The sequence below is a fragment of the Humulus lupulus genome, chromosome 1, assembly GCF_963169125.1.
Source record: "Humulus lupulus chromosome 1, drHumLupu1.1, whole genome shotgun sequence".
NCBI classification, from domain to species: Eukaryota; Viridiplantae; Streptophyta; class Magnoliopsida; order Rosales; family Cannabaceae; genus Humulus; species Humulus lupulus.
The window spans coordinates 201,228,228-201,241,670 of NC_084793.1; the positions used below are offsets into that span (position 1 = coordinate 201,228,228).

The 13,443-nt window shown below is 36.7% G+C and overlaps 1 protein-coding gene across 1 annotated transcript; it reads right to left on the reverse strand.

The window, feature by feature from the left end:
* Positions 1-7,185: 7,185 nt before the first annotated feature.
* On the reverse strand, positions 7,186-7,551 carry LOC133827278 (uncharacterized). The gene has a single exon (XM_062258825.1). It carries the CDS (start codon positions 7,549-7,551, stop codon positions 7,186-7,188), a length of 366 nt encoding a protein of 121 aa, XP_062114809.1.
* Between the last annotated feature and the right edge of the window lie 5,892 nt (positions 7,552-13,443).

Consider the following 13,443-nt stretch of genomic DNA (forward strand, 5'->3'; position numbering starts at 1 on the left):
GATTCTTGATGCTCAGCCTAACTTAGCTCCTCCCTGAGCTTTGCTCCAGAAATACTCAAGAAACTGATGAAGAAAGCATAAACCGACCTTAAGTAACTCTCTGTTTTCTCCCTTTCTTTTTCTTCCTTTTCCTTCTTTCCTTTCTTTCAGACTTCTATACTTTTCTACAACTTCCATTAACATTAAGCCTCAGTAATTCCCATCTTTAAAAAAAAATGACCTTAATGCCCTCCCTTTTATTTCTAACCCTTTAATCCACTTAAGGGCATTCTAGTCATTTTACCCAATTCCCGCTAATTCCTCGAGTGTCTCTAATATTTACCGCTTAATTCCCGATACCTAACTAATCACCAATAATATTCCTCGATGTCAAAATAAACTCCAATATACCCACTAAATTCCCATTTATACCCTTAGGCTCACCCCGAGCCGGGTATAAATCCCCGCCATGACTTTTCACTACTTTGCTCACTAGGATCGTCTCGAGTCACAAATCACAGATATATCCACATAATAATGTGGTCTCAACAATTATCACATATATCAATACAGTTATGCCCATACTGGCCAAAATTACGATTATGCCCTTCTAACCTAATCAAGGCCTACATGCATACTAATACACAGAGTCATGCATCTCAAATATTCAAATAATCATATAACATGCTTTAAATCATAATCATGCATTTTACTCATTAAAATCACACTTAATTCCCATTACGCCCTCCAAGCACACTAATCAAGGCCCTTAAGCCTCATTAGCAAATTCGGGTCGTTACAGGAGGGTGCTGCTTCCTAAACCCAAGACTTTGCCGATTGTACTATTGTCAATACCAACACAAGTGGCACCTCTGGCTGAATGTTCCCTGTACGAACTTGTTGCTGTCTCAGGAGGCAGATTTCTTCTTCATGCCTCTGTAATCTGGCTTGCATATCAGCAAGCACTTGCTACTAGTTCTCAGGAGTTGGCGAAGGGGTCTGGCCCTGATTGTCATTCTCGGCCTATATTCCTTAGTCGGCTTGCAGATCTGACTGCCCTAGAAGCATACTTCCAAGCTTGTACCTTGCTGCAGTAATCAATTTTCCCAGTTAGGTAGTAATAACTATACCTCTTGCTGCCTTACGGTCTAAGACCAAACAAAAAAATATTCACATTCAACAGTCATTCTAATAAGCATGTCGATTCATATTCATACTCAAACATGGTGCTAATAAGCACTTCCTGGCATTTATAAGGAAGCAACAATGCTAATAAGCATTTTCTGGCACTCATAGACAAATAGCAATGCTAATAAGCATCTCTTTAAAAATTAACAGTGCTAATAAGAATTTCCTGGCATACATGTACATATAACAGTGCTAATACGTGTTTCCTTTGCATTCACCAACAATATCAATGCTAATAAGCATGTATTTATCAATCATTCAACAGTCAAGGGCCAGGCCTTATCAGAATATCTCATGCTTCCTAATAAGGTAGGCAGATAAAGCATTTATATCCTATTTAATCAAATAAACACATAACCACATAAATAGTTACCAAACCCTAAGTCAAGCTTCTTTTAAGTGGCGAGTGTACATGCCTAACCAATCTTCCATAAACCTTAACCATGGCACGCTCTGATACTATGTTGTAATGCCCTAAATGACCAAGACTGTTACACTGTGTGTTTTAAATATTGATAGACTCTCTAAACGAGTCTCTTGGCAATAAATGTGTAACTAAACGTGATTAACGGTTCAGGGTTAAAAATTTTGGCCAAAAGAAATATCCATTTCATTAACATGTTTACATTCGTACATGGGATCCAAAATAACGTTAAAAAGGCTAATTACAGTTCAAAAGGAACAACCAATCGACCTAAGTGGCAAAATAGGGTTTGACTCTAGTTCCTCTGATAAACTGCGGCCGTGGTGGTCGAGTAGCCGCATATGTACACGTCGCCATCGAAGCTCTCCAACTCAAGGCTGGTCTAGCTTCCCTTTCCCCTTACCAGCACCACATAGCACCCGTGAGCCAAGGCTTAGCAAGAAAACTTAAACATGCTCATAAACAGTTAATAGCATATCATAGAATCATAATAGGCATGCCTAGCAGTAATAACCCTACTTATGCATGCAATCTATTCAGATAAGTGACTAATAAGCCATGATGGGGCCCGTCGACCTAGATACGTGACCGCAGAGTCACTCGGGGCCGCTGCCCTAAATAAATGACTAATAAGTCATACCAAGGCCCGTTTCCCTAGGATATGGGACTATAGAGTCATCTTGTGGCCCACTGTCGTATCCTTTGTAAAACCAGCCTTAGGGCTCGCCCAACGTACCTGGCACTTTAGTTTTTCAACGACCATATGGTCGGTCAAGCGTATGTCACGCTCTTGATTAGGCCTAACCATATCGACCAGTTCTCAACGCTATTGTCGCCCTTGACTTAGAAGTTAGTGCTTTCGACCAGCGCTTAGCGCACTACTCCAGTCCTTGACTTATAAGTCAATACTTTTCAATCAAATAATGCAAACAAGCATACATCATTTAAAAATTATCCAAATACATAGTATTCAAGCATGCTTAATCAAGAAATCACAGGCATAATCATAATCATGCTCATTCACAGGGGCCCAAGCCCTAATCAATCTATTGTTAATAACAAGGCCAAGCCCTAATCACATATTTCAAGAATTGGGTACAGTTTTCTTACCTCTAGTACAAGAACAAGTTAGTTAACAATGACCCCCAAGCACGATCCTATCCCAAGCCCTAGCGCTACCCTAGCCACAACTATAATAAACTATATTTATCAATATTTAGTAAATAAAGACTTCCGGACCAACTCCTAGTCTTTGGGACCTCGAACTCTACTAAACTAGGTAGTAGAATCCTTCCCGATCCCTTAGGATTGAGTTCCCGCCACCCAAATCCTAACTTGGCCAAAATTCCCAATTTGAGCCACGGCGCCCCTCACAGGCGCTACAACTCTCCTCAAGTCAGAGAGACCACCCTCTCTTTTCTCTGGACACAGGTCGCGACGCGATGGTGGTTTAGGGAACTACCCAGGCTCCTGGGTTCATGACGGTAGTGGCGCGACTCTGCATACCCAATTTTTCAAACATTTCTCCTATCTAATTCCCTCAAAATTCACCGAGTTTCAGAACATCATCAGTACGTCACAGACAGCAAAACACAAATAAAAAATTAATCAAGAACTCACAAAAACCGTAAAACTCAATCAAGCTTAAGAAACTTAAGGAAAACAAAAACTCAGAAACGTAAAGCTCAAATTACCTCTAATACATTCATTTTCAAGTTAAATCCCCTCGTTATCAAGCTTCTTCCCTAGAATAGTTATTACTCTAACCTTGCTTGAATTCGAGCTATAAAACTCGAGCTTCCTTCTAAAACGCTAACGAGCGTGATGAGTGAACGGGGGAGAGAGAACGCGAGTGAAACTTGTGTTTTTCTGAGTTTATGAACTCAGTCGAACCCTTATATACGAACGGTCCCCAAATGACCAAAATGCTCCCACTCAACTCGGTTCTCTATCAACACCCCATAAGGGTAACAATGTCATTTTCACTCTCCAATTTCTCTCTGTAGCCAAATTTTCCTAAAGAATTTTGCTAAATCTGAAATATTGCTATTTCTCCCAAAATATAAATCACGCTACATTGAGCCCTGGTGACTCTCTAGATCACCCAAAATACCCCTTGGCACACCCCGAGTCGGGTATTTCACCCTTGGTGGGGGTGTAGTTTCTTGGATATCTAAGAAACAAACATATATATGGCACTCAATTGATCAGTAAAATATGCACACAAGTGTACATGGTCTTGTCAAGTAATAAATTCCGTAAGAACGGATATCGTCCCATAGAGACTATTAACCAATTATCAATAATCACTTTTCACTTTCTATTCGGTGATTAAAATTGAATTGAATAATTATATAATACGAACATGATTTAAATAAATGTAAACAGAACAGTAAATCAAAAGATAAAATCAATAATAGAAAGCCTAGGGAATTAATTTCATCAACTTTTCATTCTATTAATTTTAATAATCAGTTATAAATTTCTTCTTCCTATTCTATTAGCAGGTTAACAAAAATTGATTCCTATTATTTTTCAAGATATAAGATCTCAACCTATATGCAAGTTTTTACATCTCAACGATACACTTAAACACATAACAAACATTAAGAATGGTAACTTAATTACACAAGTCATACAGGTACTCTCGTACAATATGTAACCTATGTCTATATAACGATTACATATTCCATTCGAATCTTTCGAGTTTTGAATCAAAATCATAAATCAAGAAAATAGTGATCAAGTATTTACTAGCATTAGGAAAACATCATATAGATTATAATAAAGGAGTATCAATAGAACATCATAATAAAATTAAATCAAAATTCAAGGGACTACATTAACCCCTAGATAGAGGATTTAGTTCATATCAGACATGACTAAAACAAAAGAATAATTATTCATACTCATAAAATTTAAGAGCTTTAGGAAGAAATAAAAATATTAAATTGCAGAAAAATAATGTCTCAAAATCAAAATTTCTCTCAAATTCATAATAAAAAAATCTAACCTAATTCCTTTAAAACCTAAAGTCTGAACTTATACATAATAAAAAAAAATGAATTACTCTTTGTTGGCAAGGCGGGCCACGACTTGGCATGTCTTAGGTCGCGACCCATATCTTTTCTAAGGTATTTCAGCATTCATCAGAGCCTTCAGGTACCATGACCCTCTTGACCTAGGTCGCGGCCCGCGTCTTTGAAGGCCTCTGGAATTGTCTTTGTTTCCTCTAGCACTTAGGCCTTCTTGACCAAGTCGCTACCCTAAAACTCTCGCAGAATAGGCAACCTCTGACTTTGCTGAGTTATGGCTTGCTTGACCAAGTCGCGACCCTAATTCCTCATATGCTCACTTTTCACGTTTTCAGTTCTTTTCTCCACCTCAAATCGTCTCGACTTCCCTCGGATGATAAGAACTAATGCCAAATGGCTACAAATATCATAAAATTTCTCATTTTTGTGTACCAACTTCGCTCCTTTCCATTCCATCCCGCGATTCATAGAAAAAACCTAAAAACAAAACAAACTAAAGCATAATATCGTACAAAACTCACAATTTGACTCGAAAATAAGACTAAAACACATTCTAAAACTACCCTAGACTAAACTTATCAAATTCCCCCAAACTCATTCTTTGCTTGCCCTCGAGCAAAGGACACAAACTCACATGACATAACTAAACACAAAACACAGTTTTAATGTGAACCCAACGAACAACAAATTTTTTATATATATGCCTCCAAGTCATGAATATAGATCACATAATTCTAAGAAAATTACTAAACATGAATTACAACCTAGAATTTCAGTCGAACTACTCCTCTAAAACACTTTAACCTATCAACATCCATGAGAACCCTCATGCTCAATAAATAATACACTTAACTCATTCATGCATATAAAATTTCCATCCAACAAACCACTTTCCAAATATTCCATAAGCTCCCTTACTTACCAATTTCCACTAATATAAATCAAAACATGCTCAGAAATCAATAGGACTTTGAATCGTATAATGTTAGGCTTAGGTATAGGTGGATGAGAAGATAATTTTCAAGCTCAAAAATACCATAAGCACATGACCAATCTAATTACAACCAAATCCCAAATATGTGTTCCCAACAATTCCCTTTATTTTATTTTTTTTTCTTTTTTGAATTTCCAGAGAGATATTACACTAAACTCCCCCAAACTTTTTTTTCGCTATTCAAGGAAGGAGTGTAGTTTTATTAAGTTTTTTTTTCATATCTCCCTCTATTACTTTTCGAAATTCCACAACCACAATAAAATTAAACACTCATTCACAATTCACATGATCATGGTATAGTAAAGAGTTGGACAAATAATCAAGGTTTTACTTTTGGGCTCAAACAGTGGCAAAAGAACAAAAAGTAAAAATATTAAGCTCAATAAGGGTAATCAAAGGATAACTAAATTCAAGGTTGGCTAGAAAGGCTCAAACAATCCAGTTGATGGACTAAATCATTTTTCTGTTCAATGATGAAATACTATTTCTCCTCAAATAACAAGTACGAAAGTTCTAGAATTTATAATTTTATACCAAAACAATCTGCAAGCCCATTCAATATGCATAAACAACTCAAGTGCAAAATTCAAAAATCATGAAAAGGTTTTCAATGATGTTAACAAGATTAAAATGAAATACAAGAGTAGTTATCCAAGCACACAAGTTTTTATGTATTCATTATCTTCGAATTATATAATCTATCATTCATTTTATCTTCATCGGCAATCATAGTTCAAAATGGATTCATCTTAGACTCAAACCTTAAACTAAAACTCACAAGATACAAAAGACAAATACTCACAGCACCACACTCAACATAACACATATACACAAATGAACAAAACTTAAATGAACAAAACTAAAAACAAACAAACAAGTTTTTAGTCTCTCCCCCCAAACTTAAACAAAACATTGTCCCCAATGTTATAATAAAAGTGAAGGAAACTAAGACTTACCTCGCTACGAATCTCAAAATGGCGGTGGGTCTTGGAAAGGATTCCATGATGGTTTTAGGGAGAATGAAGATGGTAGAATGAGAGGAATTATGTTTTTCTCCCCCTGATGGAGGCGCGCCACGACCCAGGGAAAGCAAGTTGTGGCCCGCCTCTTCCATCAAAAATTGCATGCTCTCTGACTTCCTAGCGCACCACTTATAAGAGCAAGTCACGGCCCACCTCTTCCTTTATTTTCTATGCTTTCTGACTTTGTCTATGGTCACAAATTATAAGGGCAAGTCGCGACTTGACCTCTAGACGAATTTTAAAAGTACCTTTTCACGAATTGCACGGTTTCCACATACAACCTACTCTAAAACTAAATAAAAAATTAATCTTTACGAATCCAAAATGAAATTAAATAAAATTGTTCCACTAATTAAGAATTAAAAAAAAAATAAAAATAAATTATAGGAATGCCTCCTACAGCGCTGTCGTTAACGTCATTTAGCCGGACTTTGAACACTTAATTCAGAGGGATTCCAAGATCACCACAGACTTGCATTTTTCCACTGGGCCTTCCAAATAGTACTTCAATCTCTAACCATTCAACTTAAAGTGTCTCATTTTCTAGCTATGAATTTGCACCGCTCCATAAGGCAATGAGACAACAACTGTGTATGGTCTCGACCATCTCGACTTTAGTGTACCCGGAAAGAGCTTTAATCGGGAGTTAAATAACAATACTTTTTCTCCTGATTGGAAATCCTTCCTAAGTATCATCTTATCATGAATGGGCTTGGACTTTTCTTTATAAATCCTTGCATTCTCGTAGGCTTCATTCTGAAATTCATCAAGCTCATTCAACTCCATAAACCTATTTTTTCCCACCATAAAGAGATCAATGTTCAGATTTTTCACAGCTCGGTAAGCTCTATGCTCCAGTTCAACCGGTAGATGACAGGCCTTACCAAACACCAATCGATACGGTGACATAGCGATCAGAGTCTTTTCGACCACTCCTTCCCTGATGCATTTGCAGTCTTTTCCAGGATACTTTTAATCTCCCGATTTGACACTTCTGCTTGACCATTTGCAAGTGGATGGTGAAACAAATCCTTCCGATGATGAACACCGTAACAAGCACATAAAGCAGTGAATGACTTGTTGCTGAAGTGACTTCCTCTGTCACTAATAATTGCTCTTGGAGTACTGAACTTGGTAAAAATACTTTTGTGAAGGAATGTAAGTACCTCTTTACTATCACAAGTAGGAGTTGCTGCAACTTCCACCCATTTAGAAACATAGTCCACTGCAAGCAAAATGCACTTATTATTATAAGTTGACGGAAAATGTCCCATAAAGTCTATCGCCACACATCGAACAACTCAACTTCCAGAATTCTAGTCATCTACAGTTGATCTCTTCTCGATATGATACCAGTCATTTGGCAATGATCATAACTCTTAACAAAGGAACTAGCATCTTTAAATAACACAGGCCAATAAAACCCTCATTGCAGAACTTTTGTTGTTGTCCTTGTTCCTCTGAAGTGACCGCCACAATGAAGAGTATGGCAATGATTAAGAATGGAAATCATCTCTTCTTCCAGGACACATCTTCTAATTATTTGATTAGCACAGTGACAAAAGAGAATGGGCTCATCCCAATAATAATGTTTGACTTCCGAATAAAACTTTTTAAGTTGCTGCCTTGACATGCCCGAAGGCACAAATTTAGCTACCAAATAATTGACATAATCAATGAACCAAGGAGCTTTTCTTCACTTTCAATAGAAAATAATTGTTCATCCAGGAAGTTGTCATCAATTTGTACCTTTTCTCATTAGGCTCTTCTGCCTTTTCCAATCTAGATAAATAATCTGCAACTAGATTTTTTGTCTTCTTTTTGTTTCAAATTTCCATATCAAACTCTTGCAATAATAGGACCCATCGAATCAAGTGGGTTTGACATCCTTCTTAGTCATAAGGTACTTAATAGAAGAATGGTCTATGTAGACAATCACATTATTACCAATTAAATATGGCCTGAACTTATCAAACGCAAAGACTATTGAAAGTAATTCCTTCTCAGTAGTTGCATAATTTAATTGAGCATCATTCAAGGTCCGAATAGCATAATAAATGTTCGGAATACCTTGTCAATTCGCTTCCCCATAACCACTCCTACTACATAATCATTCGCATCGCACATCAATTCTAATGGGAGTTCCCAATTCGGTGGTACCACGATTGGTGCAGTGATCAATTTCTCTTTCAAAGTATTAAAGGCACGTCGACAATCATCATCAAAATTAAATCGTACTCCATTCATTAATAAAGCAGACATGGGTTTAGAAATATTGGAGAAATCTTTAATAAATCTCCTACAAAATCCAGTATGTCCAAGAAAACTCTAAACACCCTTTACTAAAATTGGAGGAGGCAATTTCTCAATAGTTGATATCTTTGCACGATCTACCTCTATGCCTTTGCTTGAAATCTTATGGCCCAAAACAATTCCTTCACTCACCATGAAGTGACATTTTTACCAATTCATGACTAAATTAGATTCTTTGCATCTTTTTAACACATTCTCCAAATTCTTTAAACACATGTCAAATGAGGAGCCAAAGACAAAGAAATCATCCATAAATATTTCAATGCTCTTTTCCACCATATTAGAAAATAGTGACATCATGCATCGTTGAAAAGTAGTAGGAGCATTGCATAATCCAAATGGCATTCTACGAAAAGGAAACGTACCATAAGGACAGGAGAGTCATTTTCTCTTGGTCTTTGGGAGTAATGGGTATGTGATGATAATCGAAGTACCCATCTAGGAAGCAATAGAAATGATGGTCCGACAGTCTATCGAGCATTTGATCAACAAAAGGCAATGGGAAGTGATCTTTCCATGTTGCCTTGCTTAATTTTCAGTAATCAATACAAATTCTCCACCTCGTCATTGTACGAGTTGGAATTAACTCATTATTTTCATTTTTGACTACCGTCATTCCACCTTTTTTCGGAACCACTTGTACTGGGCTTACCCACGAACTATCTGTGATTGGATATATAACACCATCATCTAACCACTTCAAAATTTCTTTCTGAACCACCTCTTTCATAGTGGGACTTAACCTCCTTTGAGCGTCAATGCTAGGCTTGTTGTCCTCTTCCATTAGAATATGGTGCATAACAGTAGAGGGACTAATACCTTTTATATTAGCTAAGGTCCAACAAATAGCCAATTTATGAGCTTGAAGCACTCTTAATAATTTTTCCTCTTCAATAGTAGATAATGAAGGTGAAATAATAATCGGGAGAGTGTCATTCTTACCCAAATAAGTGTACTTAAGATGTTCCGGTAAAGTTTTCAATTCAAGTACCGGTGGCTTCTCAAAAGATGGTAGTGGTCTCTCGAGCCCTTGTCCAAGTTCCTCATACTTCTTCTTATAAACAGGTCCAACGGAATTTAACCAATTTACATATTCAATGACCTTAGTGTCATAACAATCTTCTGTACTAGGCGAATAAGACTCCTCTCAAGCGGATCTTCGATGAGTTTTCCCTTTGACAAACTTTCCTCAATTACATTCATACTGTAGCAACTATTGCTTGCTCTAGGATACTTCAAAGCATTGAACACATTAAATACAACCTCATCGCCCTGCACTCCTAGCCTCAACTCTCCTTTTTGAACATCTATCAAGGCTTGTCCGGTGGCTAAAAATGGTCTCCCCAAAATAATTGGAACATCTTCATCTTCTTCCATATCAAGCACAATAAAATCTGCGGGAAAGATGAATTTGTCCACTTTGACAAGAACGTCTTCAATAATACCTCAGGGATGTGTCAATGAACGGTCAGCCAATTGAAGAGTAACATTAGTGGGTCTAGCTTACCCCAAACCAAGTCTTCTAAATACGGACAACAACATTAGATTAATGCTTGCACCCAAATCACAGAAAGCCCTCTCACAATGAAAATTCCCAATGGTGCAAGGTAGAGTGAAACTACCCGGTTCTCTTAACTTTTGAGGGAGCTTCTTTTGAATAATTGCTCTACACTCTTCTGACAAAGCCACGGTTTCATAATCCTCCATTTTCTCTTATTAGACAATATCTCTTTCATAAACTTCACATAACTAGGCATTTTTCAAGAGCCTCGGCAAAGGGAATGTTAATGTGAAGTTTCTTAAATACCTCGAGAAATTTGGAGAATTGTTTTTCAATATTGGCCTTTCAGAACCCCTGAGGATAAGGAATCTTTGGTGTAGGCTCGGTGTATATTGACTTCTCTTTCTTTGGAAGGTCTTCAGTAACCTCCTCTTGTGCTGGACTAGTGACCTATTGACCCTCTATCTTCTTTCCCTTGTCTTCCACTGTAGGCCCATCATACTTAGTCCTGCTCCACAAAGTGACAGCTTGACATTGCTCTTTTGGGTTCACCATAGTTGAACTAGGTAGATCCCCTTGATTATGGTTCACCATTAACATTGCAAGTTGGACAACTTATGTTTCTAAGCTCCGAATGGAGGATCTGGTTTCTGTCATAAATTGGCCCAATAAATCATTGGGTACCTCTGGTATAGTCACTTGAGGTGATGGTTGTTGATGTTGTGGCATTTGTGGCCTTTGAGTGTTGTAAAAGGGTCTTTGATTTAACACGTAGGATGGTCTATGTGGATGATATTGAGGTGGATTTGAATGATACTATGGTTGGTACCCTTGATTATTACTCCATGAAAAATTTGGATGGTTCTTGTATGCTGGAGTATAAGTTTTAGAGTATGGGTTGTTATTTGGTTGCCTCGGGCAATTACCAATGGCTTGCACCATTTCAAGTGGAATATCATCTACTGAATAAGAACTCATTTTTGGACATTGCTCAAAGTGATGAGGGCCTCCACATGTCTCACAAATAATAGAAGCGGGTTGTAGTTGCATTGCTTGAGCTGAAATGTTATTTTGTTGTTTCATTTGCTTTATCAATGAAGCAATTTGAGTTGTGACCATAGCAATAGGATCAACCTCTAGAACTCCCGCCACCTTCTTATTTTCTCGCTTAGTTGGCCATTGATAGTTATTCATGGCCATCTCCTCCAAGAGCTCATACGCTTCATTAGCACTTTTGCTCATAAATTTTCCCCCCGCTACTGCATCTATTATAGTCCTTGTATTTCCCCACAACCCATTATAAAAAGTGTTCACCAACATCCATTCAACTATTCCATGATGTGGGCATTTTCGAAGCAGCTTTTTAAACCTTTCTCAAGCATCATATAATGTTCCCCCTAAAATTGACAGAAATTATTTATTTCACCTCTAATCCAGGCTGAATTAGCGGGAGGAATATACCTAGCGAGGAAGTTTTAGGCAAGGTCCTCCCATATCAAAATGGAGTTGGCTTGTAGATAAATTAACCATCTTTTACCTCTATCTCTCAAAGAAAACGGGAATAGCCTCAAACAGATTGCATAATTACTTACTCCAGTCATTTTGAAAGTAGCGCATAACTCCAAAAGGTTAGTAATATGGAGGTTCGGATCCTCATTAGGTAGCCCCCCAAACTGAACGCAATTCTAAACTATTTGGATAATCAAAGGCTTGATCTCAAAATTATTTACCTCGACAATCGGTGGGTGAATGCTAGAGTGTGTCCCTGTAACAGTAGGGAGTAGATAGTCCCTCAGTGGTGGGTCTGCCTTAGTTGCAGTGTTACCATCATTACCCTGATTCAGATTGTTGTTGGCAACATTATTAACGTTATGTATCACTCTTTCTAGTCTTTTTTGTTTTCTTTTTCTTTTGCAGGTCTTCTCAATCAACAGGCACTAGTATATTCGAACCCTGACGTCGCATAAACTAGCTCACCTGAAATTGAGAAATTTAAAAGCAAATCAAATTAGAAAACGTTAGAATAAAACCCAAGTAGAACGAAAAAAAAATTAATTTTGATATTGGATATTAGTCCCCTGCAATAGCGTCAAAAACTTGATACATAAAATATGCATGCAAGTGTACGTGGTCGTGTCAAGTAATAAATTTCGTAAGAACGGATATCATCCCACAGAGACTATTAACAACCAATTACCAATAATCGCTTTTCACTTTCTCTTCGGTGATTAAAATTGAAATGAATAATTATAAACTACGAACAAAATTTAAATAAATGTAAACATAACAATAAATCAAATGATAAAATCAATAACAAAAAGCCTAGGCAATTAATTTCATCAACTTTTCATTTTATTAATGTTACTAATCACTTCAAAATCTCTTCTTCCTATTCTAATAGCAGGTTAACAAAAATCAATTCTTATTCTTTTTCAAGATATATCATCTCAACCTATATGCAAGTTTTCTACATCTCTGTGATAAACTTAAACACATAGCAGGCATTAAGAATTGTAACCTAATTGCTACACAAGTCATACAGGTACTCTCGTCCAATATGTAATCTATGTTTATATAACAATAGCATATTCCATTCACATCTTTCGAGTTTTGAATAAAAATCATAAATCAAGCAAATAGTGATCAAGTATTTACTAGCATTAGGCAAATATTATATAGATTAGAATAAAGAAGAAGTATCAATAGAACATCATAATAAAATTAAATCAAAATTCAAGTGACTACATTAACCCCTAGATAGAGGATTTAGTTCATATCATACATGACTAAAACAAAATATAAATATTCATACTCATAAAATTTAAAAGCTTGAGGAAGAAATAAATATATGAAATTGCAAAAAAATAATATCTCGAAATCTAAATTGCTCTCAAATTCGTAATAAAAAAATCAAACCTAATTCCTTTAAAACCTAAAGTCTGAACTTATATATAATAACAAAATGAATTCCTCTTTGTTGGCAAGGC